The sequence below is a fragment of the Malaclemys terrapin genome, chromosome 3, assembly GCF_027887155.1.
Source record: "Malaclemys terrapin pileata isolate rMalTer1 chromosome 3, rMalTer1.hap1, whole genome shotgun sequence".
In the NCBI taxonomy this organism is placed as follows: Eukaryota; Metazoa; Chordata; order Testudines; family Emydidae; genus Malaclemys; species Malaclemys terrapin.
In genome coordinates this window covers 47,486,639-47,513,027 of record NC_071507.1, presented here as the reverse complement: position 1 = coordinate 47,513,027, position 26,389 = coordinate 47,486,639, and the positions used below count along the sequence as shown (strand labels likewise).

The window sequence follows — 26,389 nt, the reverse complement described above, 5'->3', positions numbered from 1 at the left end:
CCAAAACACCCGATTAGCAAACTTTATGAAAACAAATCTTGTCACTGGCAAAAAAAAAAAAAAAAAAGGTCAAGCATTGCAGTAATAACCAGTGACAAAAAAATCATAATTAAATCTCCCAGGTATGTGACTGTTCATAGATCTTTTCTATGTTTGAAATTTATAGTACATAATCCCCCCACTCCCCAATATTCACTGTAACAGAATTGCTTTGTAGAACAGAAAATTACAGAAATGTTTTCTTTGCTGTATACAAGACCTATTATTTACACAGAACTTTTATTTTAATTTGTAGTGGTATTATTTGGGATGACAAATAAGTTCTTTTGAAAAGGCAATAACACAATAATAATAAGTTGAAGACTTGGGTAATATCCCACTTTTAAGGGCGAATAGGCACGTGGTCTTCAACTTTTTGCCTCACCGTATGTCCAGGATCTTTAGTTATTTGGATATAGCCATTTTTTTCATGTTAGTAAATAGTGGATGTTATTAATAGCCGGAGTCTGAGACCAAATATTCACTTTGATCACGCGTATTGAATATGAAAATACTTAATTTTAATTGTGTGCAAACTCGGATGACATCTTCCAAATGGTTGGTTCCACCAGTAAAGCAGAATCTGTTATACATCATCTTCACACAATTTATAAGACTCTTTCATCTGTTAAATGTTTTCCAAGGTAAACAAATATTATTTTAAAGATGTTTGAAAGCAATTTCCTGGTAAGCATAGTTCGGAAATCATATTTATGCTTAGAACAACAGTATATAAAGAACATTGTCTTCCGTTGAGCTGAATTCTCTCCATAAGTGAATATTTAGGGCTGATTCTCATTTCCCTGCCACCATCCAAAATCTCAACAATTTAACATTTTACCTTTATAAAAGTTGTTATAACAAATGGAAGAACTATATATGTGAAAAGCAAGCTTGTATACCACATTACAAACACACAATAACTTATCCTTATCGGTGAAATCCATTGGGTTAAGTTACCAGTATAAATAGAGTGGGTAGGATTTCCAGCATGGCAGTACAGTCAGCTCCTACAGCTTGACATAGTTTTAAGTTGCCATTCCCTCCAGAAGGGAGGTCACCACCTTGCTGCTGCATTTAAAATTCCCGACTTCACCCATCTATGTGGAGAGACAGAATTTCTTTCCTTTCAAGCTTATGGAAAAAAAATTGGTTCAGATGAAGCTGATATTATGCACAAAGTTAATGAGAGGGCAAGTTCCGAATTGTACCTTTCTAGTAAATGTGAAGTCTCATTCCTGTGTATGGAATCTTGAAATGGATCTTTCAGATCTTTACAAATCTGGTCAGATCCTTTTAAAAGCTGTAAATTAGCAAAGCTCTATTGAAACCAATGAAACTTGACAAATTTACACCAGCAAAGGTTTTGGTCCACTCTTTAGCATAATCATAAAACAAGTCTAAGTAAAGCTATTGTATTTTAGGTTACTATATGCATATGCAGCTAAATCTTTTGTTGAATACAAGTGTTCGTTCTCACTTGAAAGTCTCAAGCACTCTAAGATTGTTTTGCACATTTTCAGTGATTCCATTTGACGTATAAGATGATTAATCTCCTTTCAAAGAAAGCTCACAACAAATTATAACTATGACCAATAGAAATGTCTTGTTTTGCGGTTTATTGCTAAATACAGTAATAGAAAATCAGCAGATGGTAAACATTTGAGGGTTTATAAAATTATTACCCATCACTCTTTAGACTTTTAAGCTGCTAGCCAATGCATGAATGTTGGGCATAGTAAATGCCACATTAATGGGTATTATGTGCACAGTATTACTATTATATATAAATATAAAAAATTGGAAAGTTATGTTAACTAAATGTATTATACTCTCCCTACAATTCTGTTCACCCATGTCAAGTATCCCACAATGCTTTGTAAAGCTCAAATCAGCTTTGGCATTAGAAAATAGGAAGCCTGTCAAAGCCAAGATACATGATTGATGTTTCTTAGCACAGGTTGGGATGTACCTCTGGGCCTAACTGGTTTGGACTGTAGTATCCAAAACAGATATTAGAAAAGTACAGAACAAAACAACAAGTTAAGGAAATGTTACAAACTGATGGGTTGGATTTTAGTGACTCCTAAAAAGTTTTGTAACTTGTAAAATCATGCTATAAATACTACTAGCTATAAATACAACTATACTACTATATTACTATAAATGCAACTTCTGTGTAAGATAAGAATTGTTTCCTGTAAGGAAGATATGCCTGTCTCGTTTTCATATTTTACTGTGGCTAAGCTTGGTTATTGGTCTCTTAAACATTTTTAAGAACGAATCACAAGTGTAACCGAACTATTGCCTACGCCTTTTAATCAATAAAGCTGTTCTTCTTATTGCAAGTCTGGAGTTGCAAAATGTATTTCTTTGTGTAGTTTCCACACTGGCTTATTTCTAGTCATGTGAATATTTTTTTTTCTTTTTTTTTTTTTTTTTTTGGTTGGTGTTCTGAAAGACATTTTCTCTTAATACTTTTTTATGTTTGCCTTGACTTTTCTTACACCTTCTGGATGAGTGACCACAGTTCTTGTCTCAGCATGTGGAAAAAAGTAAAGATTAGAGACCTACATTGCACTAGATCAAAGAATTGTGGAATAATTTACTCCAGAACTGTATGAGGAAGGTAAGAAGGGATAAGCACTCAATCAGTCTATTACGGTCTTTTTTTCTGTGCAGTAGTGTTGATACTTTCTGGAGGAGCTTAAATATATTGGGTTGCTCATAACAGAGATAACAAACATTAAAATTTAAAAATGAAGATGAGTTTCAACCCTATGTACATTAAATATAGCCTCAAAGCAAGACTGGGACTGTTCATTTAAGAAAGAGACAGCTAAGGGGAATATGGTAGGATCTATAAAATCATGAATGGTATGGAGAAAGTGAATAGGGAAGTGTTATTTACCCCTTCACATAACACAAGAACTAGGGGTCACTTGATGAAATTAATAGGCAGCAGGTTTAAAACAAACAAAAGAAAGTACTTCTTCACACAACACACAGTCAACCTGTGGAACTTGTTGCCAAACAATGTTGTGAATGCCTGAATATAACTCAGAAAAAAGTTAGATAAGTTTTTGGAGGATAGGTCCACCAATAGCTATTAGGCAAAATGATCATGGACCAAGCAAGCGGTTGCATGCTGCAGGTGTCCCTAAATACCTGACTCTCAGAAGCTGGGATTTGACGACAGGGGATGGATCACTCGATAATTGCCCTGTTGTATCCATTCCTTCTGAAGCACTATCAGAAGACAGGATTCTGGGTTAGATTAACCATTTTTTTGACGCAATGTGACCGTTCTTATTGACAGATTACCAAATTTAAGATCTCCTTTTTTTGTCTTACATAGCCCTAGAAGAGTATCTAGTCTATGCTGTAATCTATTGATTAGGAAAACAAAATTACAGACAGCCAAAGTACTTAAACTTCTAGAATAATTTTTATTATTTATAATGGTCTTCATTATTTTTTAACGTATCTGCACATTAAGTGCAATAATTATTCAGTCGGGTTTTTTTCTTCTGGCTCATAGTATTATAAATGGGATTTATGGTATGTACATGTATTGAGAGGCTAAAGGAAAAAAACAAGACAAGATTTGCTGCCACTTTTCCAGATATGATAAAATAACTTGATCATTCATCACTGGTTCCCAGAGATTGTGTGAACTCTGTATTTTTAAGAACAAAACACATTTCCTGGCCCTCAGTTCTTTTCCATCACTAATTTAGAAGTGCTGACATCCGTACCTCCTGAGGGGGGGGGGGGGAAGGACAAGCACTCAGGGGCCTGAGTCTATCTGTTGTTCCTCTTTTCTGGGAAATCTGCTATTCCTGAAGGCTCCAGGAAACAGCACAGCCTGAAACAGGTCTCTTCACATCCCTAAAAGAGGGAAGCCTGTTAAGGATGGAAGCTGGGGAAATGTGGGGAAAGAGACATGGTGGATAGTATGAAAGAAAAATGTCACATAGTGATACATGATAAATGTTAATAAGAATATTGAGCATACATTTTCCAGATTTTCTGTAACCCACCAACCCTTTCAAATCTCAGTCCTGTCCAGACTTCTAAATATTTTGGATAGGTTGGAAAAAATAATGCATCATCTACATTATATTTTTGTGATTTTATTTTATTTTGGAATTCTGTGTAAATTAATAATGAAATGGAGGGTTCTAAATTGAGAAAATTTACACAAAATGTGATCAGAGATTTGAAAAGCATATTTTTGCTTGAGATGTAGAAATATTGAGTTCAGCCTCCTTTCCATCAGGTCAGAAAGAAAATCCCCATTTACATTTGAACAGAACTCATTCAGTTTCATCTGATGATACAGATCACTGTATTTTGTTACACAGATGTGACAAATAGAATTACAGCTGCTCTTTATTTGATCTTCTAAAGAGACAAAGATGTGCAAGGATGCTGTCTGCTCCCTTTTTCCCATCATGTCATCTGTTGTTTGGGAAGGAGTCCTAATTTGCAGCAGATACAAAACTATTTGTCGTGATGCAGGTTTGCCAAAAATAAATGAAACCATTAATTACTACATTTTTTGAGCAGCTGTTAATAGATTGGGATAAGAAAACTGTACATTAGACTACTGGTTAATTACAAGAACTATAATTGTTTAATGTGGCTTTTGTGGAATGAAATTACTGTACCAGAAGATGTGAACTCTGTCTGTTTTTAGACACTGTACAGGAAAATGAACACATAGCTTTATATCAATATATCTAAGAATTGGTATATTTATACTATAATTACTCACTGTTGTCATCCTACACATTTATTTATATTCCTAACAAAAATACATTAAATTGGAGTTAAGATTAATATATATCCGTAATTAAAGTATAAAAAATTACAGAGATGTTGTAGTAATTCAAATACAATGCACTACAAATACAGTAAATTGAGAATTAAGGTTAAACTTAAAGGTGTATGTTAAGATAGAAACATATAGCTAAAGCACACAGACAATCTTAACTCTTCTTTTAGTGACATTAATATTATTGTATGGTTATTGCATATACAAAATAGTGTTTCTAGTTGAAGATTAAATTAAAATGATTTTTAAAGACACTACATTTTTCCTCATGGTGTCACCCTCAGGATGATGATGGCATGGTATACTATCAATGGCTACCACTTTCTTTGTGGCAGGTAGGATTCAGTCTAATTGAGAAAAATAGAAGATTGTGGCCATTTTGAAAAAGAGCAGTTTTTCATGGAATTCTCTGTAGTAGAATATTATTTGTCAGGCACTGCAGTAAAAGAAACTTTCAGTTAAAAAGAATAATAATGAAAAATGAACTTTAATCCCTTTTTTAAAAACCTTGGACTATAGCCCACGTATAATATTTCAGTAAGTTTTAGCTATATGGAAACTTTGAACAGTCTCTGTTCTTCCATTAATAAGATAGCATGAGAAATAAAAATCATCTGATATTGAGTGCTTAATTTCTTAAATAACATATTTTTAATTAATTGTAACTCATAAACTACTTAATGGATGTGATTGGGCAGAGAATAAATTTTCTGGGATTTTACCAAGTAAACCTGCTGTCATTTGGGGGAAGATGCACTGTATTCTTTATATATAAGAAAGTGGTTAAATTCTTGCTTTGAGTGTAAAACTCAAGTGAGCTTTAACTGTGGATTCCGCAAGCAGCTCCTCAGTACTAGTGCTTTAGCCATATCGAGCATTTTACCGTGATCTACACAAATAGTGGAAGGTTCTGAGCAGTTTTGAAAATCTGACTCTTAAAGTCTAAGAGTAAAACTCACTTGTGCTGAAGAGGGCTAGTCAAGACCCTTGACACCATTTCACCATTGTCTAGGAGCTGTGCTGGGAAACTTGAGCAAATGTTCACATAGGAGTTCCTGCTAATCCCCTACACACCACAAGAAAGGATCTCTATGCCTGCCCTGCACCAGCACCAAACACAAGGATGGAGGCTAGCCATGGGACTCATGTCAATGCAGATCCAGTGGCCCCAACACCATGTGCAACTGACATGCGTGTACATGCCCATCAGAGATGTTAAGTGCATACTTGGACAGCTAACCCCTCACGCCACTATGCCTACACTCTAATTTTAGCATGCTAGCTCATTCAGAGCTAGTGGGGGTATGTCTCCTCAAGCTGGGAATTTCACCCCCAGCGCAAAGTGTAGATATACCTTTGGTGTAATGGAAATTCATGTTAAGAATGTTGGCACAAAATCCCTTTTCCTGGTTAGAGCAAAGGGGTTTGTTTGCCTTGGAATTTCTGAAACAGCAGGAGACCATTATCCTGTAACAACATTCTACTTCAATAACATCATCTCTTTGCTAACCGCATTTCACAGATACTTAAATATGAACCATATCCATCTTTTTTTAATTACTTGACATAAATATCATAATATATGTTATGTTTAGAATTCTGTAATCTAAAATCAGTTGAGTGAACTCTCTTGATCATAGAGTATTTCTTCTCATTCTTCACTTCTAAAAACAAATTAAGTTAGGTTTTCCTTCATAGTCATCATAATACCCTTTTATGGACATTTTAAGAGTCGTTCTTTCAACATGACTTTTTCATTACAAATCATTCCAAGTCCTCTGTCTCAGTAGGTTCCAGTATTGTAGACACAGGAGTTTCCCATGATGAAAAGTACAAAATGGTGGTATTTCTTTGGGAGGAAAGCTATAGTCTTGAATGATCTGTTTTAATTTTGTTAAAACCGAATTTTTCTTTCCTAGCATTCTTTGTTGACTTGTTTGTGCACCAGGATATTGGTTTGGATTTGCCTTTGTCTAATTCATATACTTTTGATCAATTCCAACTCATGCCCAATTATATTACACTAAATTAACATAATTCAACAGATGTTGATATTTAAATGTTTTCTGGCATTCACGTCTTGGACAGCTGTCTTAGAGCTTGGGGAAAAGGCAAACGTTTAGAGTTAAATGCTGAACATATGCTTAAATTACTAATTAGAAAGAAGAAAAAACAATGCATTATCCTTTCTGAGGACAGTAAACCTCTAATACGGATTTTTTTTTAAAGACTTTTAGTTCACAGTTAAAGTCCATTGGTCTCTGGAGATTGGGTGCTGTGGCATATACTGTGGAATTGGACTTCATTTCCATTTGGATTTGCTGAACGTGATGCCAAAAGAGACTTGCTTCATTCCGGTGAACTTGAATTAAGTCTCAGAAATGGTGGAAAAAGACAATGTGAAGACAAGTGTTAGAGTACTGTAGGTGGTGATGAGATAGTCCACTGACAAGAAATATTAATATTTTCCCATTCATAGTTAAATTGTGCTAATACTCCATTAAAACAAATGTCACTCTTACGTTTAAAGTTGCATGCTGAACAGATTGGCTTGATATGAAAGGAGTTTGACATAGAACAATGCTACTATCACATCTGTTTAACATTTAATAAAAAGAAAAAAAGTGCATTACTTTTGATGGTTAATGTAATGGTCTTCACAATGGTAGAGGCAGATGCTGCAATCTGTGTTATGTTGGTGATGTCATTTTTATAACCAAGTCTGTGGAAAAAGCTTCAGAGCTTGTAAAGTGAGTAACTGGATCTAGGGTGGAATTCTGATTTCATCTGAACAGTGTTTTTTGTTGTTGTTTTTTGTGTAAAAAAAAAAAGTGATCACTCTTGGAAGGTATACTCGTAAGTAAGAGTTAGAAATGAACGTTCTATATTTCTATATAATATATATAATTTTCTATAAAAAGAACGAGGAGTACTTGTGGCACCTTAGAGACTAACAAATTTATTTGGGCATAAGCTTTCATGGGCTAGAACCCACTTCATCAGATGCATGGAGTGGAAAATACAGGAGCAGGTATAAATACTTGAACAGATGTGAGTTGCCTTACCAAGTATAAGGTCAGTCTAACGAGACAATTCAATTAACAGCAGGATACAAAGGGAGGAAAAATAACTTTTCAAGTGGTAATGAGAGTGGCCCATTTCAGACAGGTTTCAGAGTGAGTGTGTAGCTGTAAATACAAAATTATTTTGCCAATTTCTTTTTATTAATAATTGAAAAAGATTGCTATAAACACTTTTGGTAAATTTTACAGACAATCCTAATTACAGCAGCAAGACTCTAGTCAAGAGGCTGCATATCTTACTAGTAACGTACACTTTTTTTAGTTGTTTATAACTATACATGGAGTTTCTGAAAATTAGCATCAGAGGCTGCAACCCAGGAATTATTTTTTTAGGGCTGTCAATTAATCGCAATTAACTGACGCGATTAACTCAAAAAAAAAAAATCACAATAAAAAAAATTGTGATTAATCTCAGTTTTAATTGCACTGTTAAACAATAGCATACCAATTGAAATATATAAAATATTTTGGATGTTTTTCTACATTTTCAAATATATTTAGTTCAATTACAATACAGAATACAAAGTGTACAGTGCTCACTTTATATTATTTTTATTACAAATACTTTCACTGTAAAAATTCACCTCATACAAGTACCGTAGTGCAATCACTTTATCATGAAAGCGCAACTTACAAATGTAGATTTTTTTTTGTTACATAACTGCACTCAAAAATAAAACAATGTAAAACTTTAGTGCCTACAAGTCCACTCAGTCCTATATCTTGTGCAGCCAATTGCTAAGAGAAACAAGTTTGTTTACATTTATGGGAGATAATGCTGCCTGCTTATTATTTACAGCGTCAGTGATACGTTGTATAATGTCACTGAAAGTGAGAACAGACATTCACATGACAATTTTGTAGCCGGCTTTGCAAAGTATTTACATGTCAGATGTGCTAAACATTTGTATGCCCCTTCATGTTTTGGCTACCTTTCCAGAGGACATGCTTCCATGCTGATGAGGCTCGTTAAAAAAAGAATATGCGTTAATTAAATTTGTCTTGGATGACGACCCAACATGTTGTTGGTTTTAAGAATACTTGCACTGCAGATTTGACAAAACGCAAAGAAGGTACCAGTCAGGGCCAGCACTTCCACTAGGCAACCCTAGGCGTTTGCCTAGGGCGGCAGGATTTGGGGGGCGGCATTTTGCCGCCCTCGGCGGAAATTCGGCAGTGGGGGGTCCTTCCGCTCTGGATCTTCGGCGGAAATTCAGCGGTGGGTCCTTCACTTGCTCCAGGAGCCCCGAAGACACGGAGCGGAAGGACGCCTGCCGCCGAATGCTCAGAGGAGGAGCGCTGCCTAGGGCGGCAAAAACCCTGGCGCCACTCCTGGTACCAATGTGAGATTTCTAAAGATAGCGGCCGCACTCAGCCCAAGAATCTCAAGTGCCTTCCAAAATCTGATCAGGACAGGATGTGGAGCATGCTTTCAGAAGTCTTAAAAGAGCAACACTCTGATGCGGAAACTACAGAACCCAAACCACCAAAAAAGAAAATCAACCTTCTTCTGGTGACATCTGATTCATGATGATGAAAATGAACATGCGTTGGTCTGCACTGCTTTGGATGATTATCGAGCAGAACCCATCATCAACGTGGACACATCTTCTGAAATGATGGTTGAAGCATGAAGGGACTATGAATCTTTAGTGCATCTGGCACATAAATATCTTGCAATGCCGGCTACAACAGTGCCATGAGAACGCCTGTTCTCACTTTCAGGTGACATTGTAAACAAGAAGCGGGCAGCATTATCTCCTGCAAATGCAAACAAACGTGTTTGTCTGGGGCCTGGTCTACACTGGGGAGGAGGGATCGATCTAAGTTATGCAACTTCAGCTGAAGTCGATATACTTAGATCGACTTACCGTGGTGTCTTCACCGCGGTGAGTCAACTGCTGCCGCTCCCCCGTCAACTCTGCCTGCGCCTCTTGCAGCGGTGGAGTACAGGAGTCAATGGGAGAGCGCTCGGGGTTCGATTTATCACATCTAGACTAGACATGATAAATCGACTCGCTGGATCGATCGCTGCCCACCAATCCAACGAGTGGTGTAGACATACCCTCAGTGATTGGCTGAACAAGAAGTAGGACTTAGTGGACTTGTAGGCTCTAAAGTTTTACATGGTTTTATTTTTGAATGCAGTTATTTTTTGTACATAACTCTACATTTTAAGTTCAACTTTCGTGATAGAGATTGCGCTACAGTACTTGTATTAAGTGAAATGAAAAATACTATTTTTTATTTTTATAGTGCAAATATTTGTAATCAAAAATAAATATAAAGTGAGCACTGTAGACTTTGTATTCTGTGTTGTAATTGAAATCAATATATTGGAAAATGTGGAAAACATCCAAAAATATTTATATAAATGTTAGTCTATTATTGTTTAACAGCACGATTAATCACGATTAATTTTTTAATCGCTTGATTGTCCTAATTTTTTTATCTTTGATTTTGACTTTAGGATTTAGATAATATAAATACAAAAGCAAACACAGATGGTATACCCTATTTTTGCATTTAAAATTGCATCAATTCTTCTAATTCCATATGGTAAGCAATTTGTTCATAGTGCCTACTTGTTCTACTTATATTTTGGTTTTAAAATATTGATTTTCAAACTGGCTACTTTGTGCTACAGATATCTGCAATATATTTTTTCATGGAATTTTGCTATTGGTGGCACATTATACTGAATACTTAATTTTATGGTAGATGAAAATGGCTGAGTTGCCTTTTAATAATATATATTCTGATAAAACAGTATTTGCCTATAGCAAAATTAATGTGAATTTAAAAACACTGACCTTACTTAATACATATTTACCTAATATAGACTCTACCTCGATATAACACTGTCCTCGGGAGCCAAAAAATCTTACCGCGTTATAGGCGAAACCGCGTTATATTGAACTTGCTTTGATCCACCGGAGTGCGCAGCCCCGCCCCCCCGCATTATATCCGAATTCTTGTTGTATTGGGTCGCGTTATATCGGGGTAGAGGTGTATATATTAGAATGTTTCATTTAAGAATGCTTAATGTATTTATCTGCTACCTAGTTCTTTGTTAACTCGGGGCACTGGAAGGTAGAGTTCTCCCAATTCACCATACATTCAGTCTGGCTACTGCACATTTCCACTGAGCAAAGCCAGTGCATATAAGCCATATTCCCCATAGCAACAGGTTCTGATATGAGTGATTAGGTGATAATCATAAATTCATATTGAAGCCATAATCAAAATCTCCATCCACATGGTCATCAAAGTCTGATCCCTCTTACTTCAAACCATCCATGTCAGCTTTTACTGGTTCTATAAAAACTGTGAAATTAAGTATCTAATCCCTGTCATTCTCCAATTAAGTAAGTTTAGATGGATGTGGCTGTAGAGGGAAAACGCTTGCCCTCATCTATAGCCTGAGTAAAAGGAGCCAAATACCCCACAAAATCAACTGTTGGAAAAGGGGGGAACAAATTGCTTGAGAACAAAGCAGCTGTCAGAGTGACATCAGTAGAAATTAGCTGGTACTCTAGCACTTCTTGCTGACACTGACTGTCCAAATCACCGCCACAAATGCTATTGACAAACAACAAAATAGATTTCAGACATTGATTTGACCTAAAGTTAGACAAATCCAATCATAGTGGGTGACATCTATCTCAAATATTCCTAACAAAATGATACAGAGGTGTGTTGTTTTTTTAAAGAGAAACCTATACGATAATATTATCAGGTGAGGTCCAAATTCTCCATCTTTACAGAAACAATTTTGATCATTCTTATTTGTCTTTGTCTACAGAAGCACTGGTGTCACAGCCATGAGCTATGCACTTACCAATACTGCACTCGCAGTATCCTGCTATATGAAACGTGTATGGATGGGGGGAGAAAAAACCCTACATACTAGATTTCTGTGAGACAACCCTGCAGTAATTAGTATATCAATCATTTGCTATTCAAATGGAGACCAAAGTGCATGGGATTGGAGGCACAGCCAACAATGCCCCTTTGCATCTTAAAAAACTAACTTTAAATGTTCCTTTGCTAAGGTTGTTTCTACACTGCCACTTTCAGCACTAAAACATTAGTCGTTCAGGGGTGTGAAAAAACACCCCCGAGTGACAAAAGTTTTAGCACTGATAAACGCCAGTATAGACCGCGCTTTATCACCAGGAGCCGCACTCCTGGTAATAAAGCTACCACCCGGCAATAAAGCATGTCTACACTGTCCATGTCACAGCGCTGCCGCGGCCGTGCTGTAACATTGGCAGTGTAGCCATACCCTAAGGAGAGTGCTTTAGGATGTGTGGCGCGCTTGTCACATACTGGACAGCTACAGTTCACATCTTGGGAAAGTGGGAGATACATGTTCTGACTTCAGTCTTATTTAGTGTTATAAACTTTGGGTTTTTTTTTCTCTCTCCCCTTAAATATCTATATAAGGATTTTTCTTCTACTTTCCACAGAGAAGCACTCCCAAATCGTGCAGGTTAGAGCGAGGCAGACCCTATCTGTAAATGACAAATGTTATCCTTCTGTTGGACAGACTGACATCCTCTAGATGACTGGAAAAAGTCGTAGAACAAAGGAACTATAAGATTTGGTGCAATAGTTCTGTGCCACAAGGGAAAAAGGGGTTGAGATTTAGGAGTGAACCTTTTCTAATGAACCTATTTGCCATTGTTTTGCATATATATTGCTTTGCAACATACATCTCTTGCATTTTGTAGTACCATATTGTGAAGGTGCCATAACTGTACCATAGTTAGTTGTGTTGAGATGTGCATTTGAGGCAGGATTAAACCTCTTTATGTATGAGTAATATTATGTACTGTCCCCAAATTTACAGCACTAACTAGCTGGTGGGTAATTTCATGTAAAATGTTACAGTTCTGCTGGGATATTATTTTTAGAAAATGTTCCCTAATACTAGAAGGTGATTGCACAGATGGTTGTGACTTTGCATAAGCATCCAAACTTTTGGAAGCTTAATCAAATTAAATCACTGAAACTTGTGTTGGTCCCACTACCATACATAAATATTAAGGTGACAGGAAACTTAGAAATACCTACATGATGTTGTTTAATGCTGTATACTGCTAAAGTGCTCAAATTGTGGTCCATGGCCCTCAGGTAGGTGATGAAGCAGTTGCTAGCTGTCTGTGGAGAACACGAAACCCTAAAAATACATTTAAATACTGTCCAGTTTTCCATGTAAGCAGTTGCTAATCGCCACAGAGTTACATCGTCAACTGGAGGAGGCAGTCTACGCAACTTCCAGTCGGAGGAGGACATGTGGTCCAGAAGGCAATCTCTCAACTAAAATGTGGGCCACACTGTGTTTTAAAAAAAAAAAGTTGAGAACTTTTGCTATGCTGTTATTATGCTGTTATTACATATTAGGGACACTAGAATAATGAGACAGTGTGGTCAGTCTGTGCTCTTGTTCAAGAAAGATGGACGAGATCATCCACCTTCATTTTGAGTCATTTTATCCTGGTTTTAGACATTCTCCATTATCTTACTTCTCTCTATTGTTCTGACCACTGCTCCCCATACTCCCTTCCCATCTCGTACTACACATCTGGACTTAGCCTGCTTTCTGTGACATGTCATAGTTGAGGAAAGAGGTTACTCATAGATCTCCTTTATATCTTATGAGCTCTTCCCATACTTTCTTTCCAAGCCCCTGAGTCACTCTTTCAGTCTCATCTTGAAACCATCCTGTAGTTTGAAAACTAAAATTATTAGAATAGAAATTAAACTTGTAGATCACCACCAGCAATGTCCAAACATGCCACCTAATGGCATAATTACATTGTCTATTTAAGAAATTGTTGTCAAGCCATTTCAAGCTTCAAATGAGTTGCAGTTATCATGTCGTCCTGTCTCCACTCTCACCCAACTCTTTTGAAATTGAAAATGGACAAAGGGAGTGACATTTCTTCTTAATAATAAAGCCCTTAGATCCTTCTAAAATTCAAACCAGTCAACTCAGCCTTACTAAAATCTGTTTCTAAAGAGCTTCAGTTAGTAACTTATCAAGCATAGCACTAACTACATCATCCAGTGATATAATTGAAGAGTTCTACAGCCATCTGCAGGAACTCAATGATACTGTGCTAGGATAGATGTTGCTGTTTACGAAGTATTTCAATGCCCAAGCTGGGTGAAAGTGTTGTTAATCAGAATATAATGGACAGACAAGTATTGGGTGATATCAGTTCATTACATTATGCTGTGAAAATTAGTATTAAAGTGTTATTTCAGCATCAGTGTAGCATACAACATAATCTATGCTTTCCAAATCAGCTGCACAGAAATCCAATAGGTAAGAATGTTTTTGAACAAAACATGAAAACTCTTCCACTCTTACCTCTGTCAACAACTGCTACTTTCAAAGTTCAAGTTATGTATAAAATTCAGTAAACCAGGGACCTCCATCATGTACAGATAATATGTGCCAAGTCATAGAGGTACAAAATGTAATCTGGCAAATGACTTGATGCTTTGCTGAAGTGTAAACAGAAGTCCAAACAAACTATGGGGAGGAAATGAGGTGTGCATGTATTAACATTGCAATTAATAGTGTAATTATAACACATCAAGAATAGTAAATAATATTGAGCTCAAAGCATTACAGCTTGTGAGGAAAGCGAAAACTCCTAAAAGTAGGGTGACCAGATAGCAACGGTGAAAAAACGGGACGGGGGTGGAGGGTAATAGGCACCTATATAAGAAAAAGACCCAAAAAATGGGACTGTCCCTATAAATATGGGACATCTGGTCACCCTACCTAAAAGCAAGAAGACACTGGAGTTGGAGCAGTGAGTAGACATGTAAAATAAATACATATTTATTTATGTTATTTGTATTGCAGTAGTGCCCAAAAGCCCCTATTTGGAATCAAGGTCTTAGAAAATGTACTTGCACATATGAAGACAACTGCTATACAAACTTAATTCTCACAACACACCTTTGTGAAGTAGCTATGGAATAATTCCCACTTCCAGGGTAATAGGGGTGAAAATTAATTGTTTTTGGAGGAGTACTGTTTTTTACATATGGAAAAATGGACAGGGTGGTTAGTGATTTCCCCATGTCCACATAGCAAGTCCTAGGGGAGAACTATGGTATTCAGTCCACAGCACTATACTGCTTTTTAATGACTGAAGCGAATACTAAATATAGAGTGAAATTCTAATTCCATCTAAATGTTAATAGCAAAGGCGGTGATAATACCTGGGAGCATCATAAACCCTTAAAAGTAGGAAAAGAAGAGGTTAAACACGTAAAAGTCTGTTTTGTTTTGTTTTCTTTTTTTTTCTTTTTGTTTTTATATAAAATATAATCATTTAACAAAACAATATATATAGAAGTACATGCGCAAAGTGGAAATGGCATATAAAGGTCTGTTTTCTGTATCCGTGGTCCATGAAAGTGGACGGCCTCTTTCAAAGAAGGCCGGATATGGATTGAAATGTCAACATGAAACCGAAGGCTTTTTACGCAGGAAAGGGTGGTGCTAATGACGGCTAAGATCCTATTAGCTCAAACTCTGACTTGAGCTGCTATGGATGGCTTTGGAAGCCGAACATTCATAGTTGCAGATGAGAAACAGCTCATTAAAAATATTGTATTACCAAGAATACTGAGGTGATAGAAAAATAAGAGTTTGTATGGCAACAGTGTGGATGGATGGTTTCTGTCTGGGGAATTTAAAAGATGTATCATTTAGACATATTTCCCGGAATGATTATCTACAGAAAAAAGTGGGAAGGCAGACTGCCAGAATGGAGGGGGAAAGTAAAGAAAATTAGATAGCACTGAACAGTGAAATAGCCATGAACACTGGTGACTCGTGTTAGAAATGGCTGTCTCCACATTGATGAGGACAGCAGTTTCCATAGTGTAACTTATTTTTTTTATTAATATACATGATTTTTGGTGTGTCGTCTTGTGCTTATAATTCCACTACCAACTTTTCCCTGGAAATACTGTATATCAGAGGAAAATGGAATAAAATCTGGCAGTAGATTTTTCCATTCCTTTTTTGTTTAATATGTCGAGGCATGATAATAACAACAAAAAAAATCTTGGCCTACTAGTGTAAGTTCACACCAGTCTGGCTTATGCAGCCTTTTTACTTCCCTCTGCCACAACTTTGCCGCTGCTATGACACTTGCAGGCCTGCTCCACTGTTGTGCAGCTGATGCCCTGTCCATGCTTATATTTTTCTTATTGACAGTGAGTGTTCTTGCCAAACGCCAGGGACCATAGTCACATCTGTTTGTCTCCCAAGCTTGTCTGAGGCTGCTTGGGAACACTTTTTATCCAGAGGGCAGCTTTAACTAGGCCTAATACTCTGAAAAGCCTCTATTTGTAAATGCATACAATGAGGCGACAAGTTCCTGTTGTCTTTCCTTTAAAATTATTCCATTTGACACTGCTTGCTCCAGTCCCTGTCACCAGCACGTCAAAAGCCAAGTTTTCAGGCAAGGTGGTCTTAACAAGTTTTATTTTTTCCCTAATAAAATGCCTAGTTTCCCACCAGAGCACTATTTATAAATGATAGCTTGCAGCAAGCTATGGATAAATGGAGAGAAATCAGGCAAATAGCTTTCTTCCTATTTGTGATCCTTGTTTTTGTGTTTTAATGGTAAGAAGCATATTGTTGAACCCCTAGCCAGACTGTGAGGGTCAGAGTTCTCTCTACGTCTACAATTTAGAAGTGTAATATACATGAGCCAGTGTTTGTGTTTATAGCCAAAGTGTAATAGCTTGCTTTCTCTAAACTGTAGCTTTCAGATTAGGAACAGTTCTTTGTCCATTGCTCTTTAAAATATAGCCTTTTGTCTTGCTGCGATTCAATCAACAATACATGTAAAATGGTAGTTGTAATTCCCTGTGGAAATAAATGCAGTGTTTGAAATTAATCTAGTTTTAGTCAAAGGTATAATATTATTATTAGCCTCATAATGGACTGTGGATTTGAAAAAGTGTAATTGTTGCTTTAACGATTTCTTAAGAATATTGGTTAGTTTCTAGCATATAGAAACCTCTAGCTTTTCCTCAAAACCATAGCAAAGAAATAACCACTCTCACCTTGGCTAGTGATCAAATTGTTGTACTTTGCAAAGACAAATGATTCATTTATGCTGAAGGAACAAGGCTGCCTTTCAGACATTCATTGATTTTGAATTAAAAAGTAACTGCTATGTTCTACATGAAGGGTGACAACAATAACAAAGTAGTCCTTACTTAGTGTTATTTGTTGCAACTCCATTGCATGTGCCTGGAGGAAAAGTGGTGGGACCTGAGTACCATAATCTTACTGATCAATAATCTAGATATCTCAATGCAGTGTAACAGATAATCAATTCTGGGTAGAATTACTCAAGCACAGCTAGCTGTTACTCCTGTAGCTCAGGTCTTGAGGTTCAATTGGCTGACTTTATTAATTTTTATCTTTCATCCTACTTGCATCCTTGGGTGGTGTGAGTTTGTTTTGTTTTTTTGCTCCCTTTTCCCCCTCTACATAGAAATGCTGGAGAAAGAAACACAGATATTGCACTCTACCTAGTATGAGACATGTCCAGGAGACTTTTACAGTCAAAGGCTCTGCAATAATATAATGGGATATGGATTTTGGGAAGAGGGAACTGGTGATCTATGTTTAGTATTCATTGGTAATCCTATTTCTTGATGTTAAAAAAAAAACTACAATGAGATATGAAGGTCTTCACATTTTTTATCTGCAGCATATTCATTTTGAATAAAATGAGTACATATATCAGTTTAACAGTTAAGACAGTTCCTAATTTTAATATTTTGCATTCCTTTATTTGAATTCTGATATTTAGTTTCAGAAAATATATTCTATGGGTGATTTAGTTGCATTATGGATAGCAGAGTCAAGTGAGTAATCAAGATAGTAGAAGCCATTCTTGAAGAGACAGTTTTCCCAAGTGTAATATGACTGGACTCATAACCCATTCTCTACATTTTAGCAATTTTTTTAAAAAAGCACACACACATCATGTTAATGTACTTTAAATGGTTTTAATAGAATATATAAAACATAAATTAAAACCTGCAAGTTTAATAACAACTTTGTTGAAATAGCTTTTTGAATATTTATTTTGCCTTTATTGACCTTTTCTATACTTTATTTAAATTTCCAGTTTTCACTGTTTTTCCATGTTCTACCAATTACGAAAGATTTGGAGGTTTAAAGAGTCTTACTATAAATTTAGAACTAATTGAAATGTACTCCATGATAGTAGGAGGGGGGGGGAAAGGATGGTTTCACTATACTTAGCCTTTGGATTTTAAATTTTTATTTAAATTCAACTTCTGAGGTTGTTTCAAGGAAGAAAAGTCCATGTTAAAATAGAAAGTTAAGTTAATTGATGCTGAAGTTGTGGCACAATAAATTAATCTGGGATATGCTTTGGAGTATTTTATTTTTTAAATAACCCACTGAAGCCCCTCTATGTGAAATAGCAGTCTTATACCATTACAGGTTAAAAGCTGTGACCATTTTCAGCCCAGTTTTGTAGTTTTTCTTTTTTTACAACATTATACAGGAAATCTGAATATTCTTTTAAATCACATAATTAATGCTCTGTTACACAATTAATAATAGTATAGCTTAAAGAAAGCTTATGTGCAGTAAAGCAAAATGTATAAATCCTAGACTGAACCCAGGCCCCTTGAATGGGAACATATTACTCTTCATTGGCACCAGTTTACTAGATTTGTTTCCCACCTTGTGATTTAACAAAATTCACTAAGTTATAATTAAAACAATCGCAATATTGGGACTTGTGTTTTTAGATATTCTATAATGTTTAATACATCTCCATAAATGCCTCTTCTTTTTCCCTTGTCTCCTAATTCTTCAGCCAGCAGTATCTGTGCCGCTCTAAAGGACTGTCAAGTTACTTATAGCAAAATTACTCTATTATTCCATATGCGTTTGAAGAGTTTTCTGTTTCATGTTACCTCAGACATTCTTCATGTTACCTTAAAAGAAATTGATAATACTTTTCCTGTAATAAATGTCATTCTGACAGTAAGGCATTAGTAACCAATTGATAACCTACAACAATATTGTGATCTCTTTAGATAATTAATCTTAGCTATTTTCCTGTCAGAAGAAACAGTGTTTTATGTTGAGCTAGAAAGATTGCCAGTTTTGAAAATTAAAAAGCATTCCTTTTATATTATTCATTCCGGTAACAATTTATGATGCTGTGTTTAGATGCTGAGCGCTTGTCAACAAACATAATTATGTTTCGATATAAACAAGATTGGTGGCTTCACTGTGCAGCTTCATCTTCATTGAGAATGTTTTGATTTAGGTTCAGATTATACAAGCTGTGTATTTATGTGGCATTTTTCCCCCTTTGTTAATAGTTTTCTCTGATAATCACTTACAGACAAACAAGTGTACATTTAGGATCATTGTGCATGGGAGACATCAAACGGAGAAGAAAAGCTGCACCCCTGCCAGGACCCACAGGTAACCAATTTTCCTGTAACAAAACCCCAAAAGTTAAATCTTTAAAATACAAAGCAGTAGGTCAGCAACACAGTAAAGTACATGATAAATTCAGCCACTCTTGAGATACCTTTAGGCAGGTAGTATAATGGTTAGTATTCGAGATTAAGAAATCAACTGACTTTTAATTGTTCTTTAGACGTTTCCAATTTCTCAGGCTTTTCTAACATAGTATTTATTAAAGAAAAGTGATTTGGTTTCCCCATAATGAAAATCTTAAACAGAAGAGATTACTATCCATGTATACTCAACAACACAAGGTAGGAAGAGCTAGTGTATTTTTCCAATGAAGAATGTATATGAAAACATAGAATAAATAAAATGTACTGTACAAGATTTGTTGGGCAAATCATTGAAAGTTTGGAGTCAAGTATATGAAAGATATCTTCAAAATTAGTGCAGCACATTAAATGGCTAACACCTGCAAGTGCATTTTCAAAGATTTTTATAGATGCGAGGTCACAACCATCGCATGTATTTTGCTGATGTTACAGCTGTGAAATGACTTTTTTAATACTTGGCTGTGATTTACAGGATTCTCATCTGTTTGTTTATATTAACTATATATATTTAGACTGGTGAGGATGTGGTTGTGCATCTTTTTGTGTGTATCTCTATTAGTCTGTCTTTATATTTCACATATTTGTAGTATGTGAATGTCTGGACTGCACATGTTAGTATATATTTCTGTTTATCAGCATATACTTACAGTACCTTATATACAGTGTGAACATGCATACAATTCTTTGATTCAAATCTGTCCTAGATATTCTTTAGAGTAACCAAATGTTTGCATTCCAGTTGAATGGCCCCCTCAATATTTCAGTGTTTCAAACGGTGACAAAAACAGACCAAGAACAATCTCAGAAATATTACATCTTAGTGGAAGCAGTATGGAAAAAGAGAATGTCTAGGTCAGATTCTAAGACTCTGAATATCTGAAGTGAGCAGGAAAATATTTAATGGTTGAGAAGAGGATAATACAATTATTTCTACAAAGTGATTTTGACTTCACAACTTGCAAGTACTAAAGAAAGTCGTTTTGTACAGAGTTGGTATAAAGTATAGTGAGATTTATTTTATCATACATTTTACTGTGGACTTCCACTATTCACAAGCTAACTCCCCCTGCATAGTTTGCAAAGCCAGTCTTTTGATAATGAAGTTACTAAATATTTTATAAAAGCATTCAGTGTTTCTGATACATAGTGACATCTTCACAATATACAGGACATTTTTTGGAAAGGATTTTTGTCTTAAACAGAGAGAGATACAGTACCTTTTTAAAAAAAAATACAAAATCATAGAAAGAGAGAGAAAAAGAAAAAACCTTGTATTTGCTACTATTTAACTAGTGTGAATTGATCTTTCTAATTCAAGAAGAGCAGTTCACTTTCCTTCTGTATTAGCTTTTGATAATGTGAAGTGTTTTTCTATGTTTGAATCTTTGTGGGGTTTTTTAAAGAAACCAGTATAAACTTGGAAAAACATTTAGTAAATTAAACAATGGTAGCTATGTTCACACAAAAATGTTTCAGAAATACATGGGTTCACTACCTCAGTTCACTCCATTACTACTCCTTCCCACAACTAAATTAATTTTAAAACACTGATTTTGTTTTTTTAACATTTGATATCATTATTTGAAGAAAGAAAAGGCTTTACCTAATGTCATTACATTCCAGCAAGGGATTTAGAGTAGGACAAGCTACCATTGTCCTGGTTGGGATTTTTCCCCAACTGATCTACATTGTTAAAATATAGAAATAAAACGACTGGGATTAACTAACTAAAAAATAATATGGAAACATTTTTCTAAAAAAAAAAAAAATTGCACGTACACAGCAATCACAGTGATGTTTGTTTCTGCAAATCAACAGAATGAGTCCAGCAATACTTACTCTGCTTCCTAGTTGAATACAGTAGTGAAAGCTGAAAGAGTATAAGCTTTATCTTGGGATATAATGCACATACTCAGTCATGCTTTACTAATTTGTAGTATGTCATCCAGCTAGGTGAGCAAACAGTTTAGTTCCATAATCCCAATCTGTGTTTCCAGAAGAAAATTGCTTGGATAAATTCATTTCCATAGCAATATGCACAGTATATTTTATATATTTAGGATAAATAGTACCAAGGAGAATTACCGGTGATTGCTAATTAACTATGGAAATATGTTGTGTGTATTTTTGTGAACAGTCGGGTTAGCACCTGCTCCAGTACATACTCTCAGACATTTTACAAGGCTGTAGACTATTGTAGCTAGCAGTGTTATTGGGTAAACATTTATTAATTGTGACAAGAACACCCAATTTATTTCAGTACTCTAGCTTATTTACTGCTCTTTCACCTTTGTATTTTATATTGAAAGAAAAAGTAAAATGAATATTGATAGAGTTAGATATTGATTTCTAAATTTATAGCCTGTTCTCAGCCTTGAGTCAAAGTCACATACCAATAGGTTTGTGTATATTAGTAACAAAGGATGTAAACTTATTCTTACAGCAATGAGAAACTGTTGAAGCAAGAAAGTTTTAACAGCAGTTTTATAGTTTGAAAAATGTCATCTGTAAAAGTGAGGTAAAGCTGTGTTGAAAAGCAGTGAACAAAATAAGAGGAATACTAGTAGATATGGGTGGGAAGGGAATTTTTAGACAGCTGACAGCAAAAACAGTAAAGTCCTATTTTGCATTTTTTGCTATAAATACATTTTCTGTTTTGGCTTGTTTGATAAAGCCTCCTCTTTTAATACTGCATGAACTTAGCTAATTAGTTTACCAACTAAAACAAGGGTGATTGCAAATATTGCATACTTTTTACATGTGACTTCTATTTCTTAAGACTCAAAGAATGATTGCAGCACATTGTACATCATAGGCAACAAATTTTTTTTCCCATCCAGCTTCTTCTATAGAAATTGATACCTTTTTAAGCAATAGGTTTCAAACTACAAACGCAGTTTAAGCAGTGAAACTTGGGTGCATGTCATTCTGCATGACTTCGTGCTTGTTCCAACTACCTGAGTAGTCGTGCTAGTCAGTATGACACCCTCACACGTCTCATTGCAGTGACACAATGCCCTCAAGGTACATTATTTTTATACAAACTTTTTCCTGTATATTCAGTTATTTAATTTATCTGTCAGAGAAAATTACTCTACCAAAACCATGTTCAGTATTAGTAAAAGTAATTAACAACCAACAAAACGTAATAAAATAAAGGATGGTATTAGCAAGTAGTGTGTCCTTGAAATGTCCTTGAAATGTATGCACTTGAAATATTCACTGAAAGTTTAAAGATTGTCCATTTAAAAATTTCTAATCCGTTTTGTAGTTGCTAAGGAACAATTCTAAAAGTTTATACTCGTAAACTGAATAGACATTTTTTACTCAAGTTCTCTCTCTTGTGTTCTGATTATCTTTCATCTTCTGTGTACCTCCCTCTCTCTGAGCTCCCCAAGTGACTCTATGGTCTCCATCATATTTCCTATATACCTTTGATCCTGTTGGGTTTTTTTTCTTATCCCTTTAGAACCTCTAAACCTCAGAGAAACACACTATTCCTTGTGCACAAATTCTGTTTGACATTAGTGGATTTCTATTAACATAATTTACAGACTATAGAACACTAGTGCAAAGTAAAATTAAAAAAAGTTTTGTGCATACTCCAGTAAATGGTTTTCAGAAACAAACAAATGGCTTTCTTCAGATTTTGTTCTTCAAATTATCATAAAATGATAGAGCACAAATGACTAAAACATAGAATGTATAGGGAAATATAAAAGGCATCACACAGAACATTATCCCATGCATCTTAACAAATATTGATCACTTTTTGTAAAAGCAAATTTTAATTTTAATGTCTTTTTCTGGGCTGATGGTTTGCATGTCACACTTCAAGATGATACAATTTGAAATGACTGAGTTATAAACCTCACTTTAAAAAAATGTGTTTTAAAGAAAAACCTGACAGATTCTTAATTATAGCGGCCATACCAAGCACAGTTATAATGCTGTCATGACTCACTTTAACAAGGTAATCAAAAGGCTAAATGTTTTCATTCATTTTTTAAAAATTGCCAGTAGAGTATCTAAGCAAACTATTTTGCTGGTGCTTAATGTATCAATGATTAAAAATAAGACCTGAATATCTGCAGTGCCAAAATGATTATATGAAAAAGATTGTGATTACACCTTTGTAACAGAGGTTGCCCAGGCTAAGCTTGTGGTGAAGGTCAACTTTCTGGGATAGTTACAGATAAATGGCAGACTTGGGCTTAACTAGATAAACTATGGGTAAATTTTCAAAACACTGGGTATGAATTGTTATTCAAATTCCCCATTGCTTCTATGTGAGAAATTTAGAATGTGTTCCATTCAGCTTAGAATTGATATCTAAGTAATACTGCGTGGTAGTATGGGCAAAGGTTTGTTTTTTGTTTTTGTTTTTTTGAAGTTTTTGTTCGACTTGTTGAAGTTCCTAGGTGGACAGTGCTAGAGACAGAAGACCTTTGTCTGCAAACAGGACAAGTATAGCACTTGAACCAGTAATGGAAGCTTCCCAATCCTGGTCTGCCTTGTGCCTTAACTGTGATTTTAGAAGGACCCTTTCTAGGGATGAGAGAGCATAGCTGTCTTCATGTTCGTCCATTTAAATATAGTTACCATTGTAATTTAATTTTGAAGGAAATAATCTTACTGATGTAGTTTTGTTTTGTGCAATTCAATGTATAACATTTTCTATAACTTTACATCAATAAAAATTAAAAAACCTTTTAACATATCAGAAAACATTTCCATAATATAAAAACGTAAGAGAGAGATTGATCAGGCTCCTAATACAAACATGTTCAGAGTTTTCTTTCTTCAGGAGGTAGTAGTAGTGTCTAAACAGACACCCACTGACTTGATTTCAGGGTGGAGAATCTTGCTTTCACTTTGCAGCATAAAGCGCCAGGATTTTGATGTTTACAAACCTGAAAGAAGTGTACATCTGTGGAGCACACACTTAAGAAATACCTAGATTTGCTTTCTGACCTCTTTATTACCACTAGAGAGAACTTTGGTCAGCATTAAGTTTTCATATTTAAGTGACAAATTGCATATTTAAGAGGAATTGACATGTAATTTCTCCTATGATTTAATTATGGAAGGGAGATCCATGGCAAGGAAGGATTGAAAACCTGTGACATGTTGTCTATCATCTTCAGATGGTATGGAGTAACTGCGGATATGTCTATACTGCAATCAAGAGGTATGATTGCAGCTCATGTCCGCATACTCAAGCTAGCTAGATCAAAGCTAGCTTAAGGAACAATAGCCATGTATCCATGGCAATAACACAGGCTAGCCTCCTGAGTACAACTCTTTCCAGGATCCTGGGTACATACAGGAGTAGCTAGCTCATGCCACTACCCCTGCTGCCACAGCTACACTGCTGCTGTTACTTGAGCTAGCTGTGATCTCAAAGCTAGCTCAGGTACACTACACGTGCTGCATCACAGCACTCAACTGCAGGGTAGACATACCCCAAGAGATCCTCCACAGAATTTCATTTTGGTAGAGATCCCCCCAACTTCCTTCATCTTTACTTTATCTTAGCCCAAAGGCTTAGCAGTATTCTTCTTCTTTTATCTTAATTCCTCTTTGCCCTCCCTCTGTATAGCATTGTTTCCTACATCATTAATATAGCCTCTAGTGGTACACTGGTTGGAGGTACCAATGCCTGAGAAGGTAGTTTACCTGTAATTTGTTTTTCCTTAGTGCAAGTAGTTAACAACATTTGTATTTGTTTTCTAGTTTTGTTTTGATGAATTAATGCTTATGAAAAGTACTAGTTTAACTGAAATCTCCCATTCACAGAATGAGTCAAGTATGGGCAGTAAAAGTGAAAGCTTCCTCACACTATTGTGGTAGTCTGTTTTAACCTTGTGCTGAATGGATCAGTTCTAAGGGTGAGGTTGTTAGTCCCCATGTTGATTCAGTCCCTAGTGTTTCTGCTGAGATTACACAAGGCTGCCAATTTTGTGGGTGACTTTTGTGATGTAAATCCTGTCCTCTAGGACCTGGGCAGAAACCACAGTTCACTTCACATAAGTCGCTGAACATTTATCAGAGAGTAACAACTTTGCCAGGTTTTCAAGTTTTCTTTTTATCTGCTTTGAGAGATTTTACACTGGAAGATCTGCTTCAGAGACACAGTAGAGTGATATTTGCAGTGTTATCAAAAATGTGAAGTAAATAATATGCTGCATCATTTCACTTAGATCCGTGTGCAAAGGCAGTCTTTGGCAAACAGCTCTTTCTTTGTGAGTAAGAGGGACTTTTCCACCTCTATTGTGCCTTCTCTTCCCACCCAACCTTCAGCACCTGCAAAAGGATGCAACACAATTATGTCTGGTATGGGTAGAAAGGACTGAATGGGCTGTGGTGAGCAGGACACATACTTTCCAACTTCTGGCCTGGTAGAGCTTAGTCAGAAAAGAAAATAAGCCAAGGTCTGTTCTTGGTTCAGTGGGTTTCCTTGGAGGGAGTTCCTGATAGTGCAGCTCCAAAGGAACTGTGGTGTCTCATAACCAGAAGCCAGTTCAGGTTTTGTGTTGTCATCAGTGTAGGGTTTGTGTTCATGCAGCATGAGGTTTCAGAGTGGGTGCAGATTTTGTGAGCACAACATAGCTCACCCGTGTTTGGAAATTTGGCCCAAAATGTTTAGCTGAATAATGTGACATCTTCACAGTTGCGTCACTTGTGCTTGAAATAGTCACTTGTAGCAACTAGATGTGTAAATCAGACAGATAAGTTATAAATATTTGAACATCACAGCAATTTAAAAAGTCGCAATATGTCTGCCAGTTGT

At 35.8% G+C, this 26,389-nt stretch overlaps 1 protein-coding gene across 1 annotated transcript in view; it reads left to right on the top strand.

Annotated features, from left to right (window-relative positions):
- Window positions 1–26,389, top strand: part of GPATCH2 (G-patch domain containing 2) — a 183,736-nt gene that overhangs the window by 146,323 nt on the left and 11,024 nt on the right. The window contains exon 9 of the mRNA XM_054023966.1: window positions 19,413–19,495. Coding sequence (XP_053879941.1) covers window positions 19,413–19,495 — 83 coding nt within the window. The remainder of the gene's footprint in view (window positions 1–19,412; window positions 19,496–26,389) is intronic.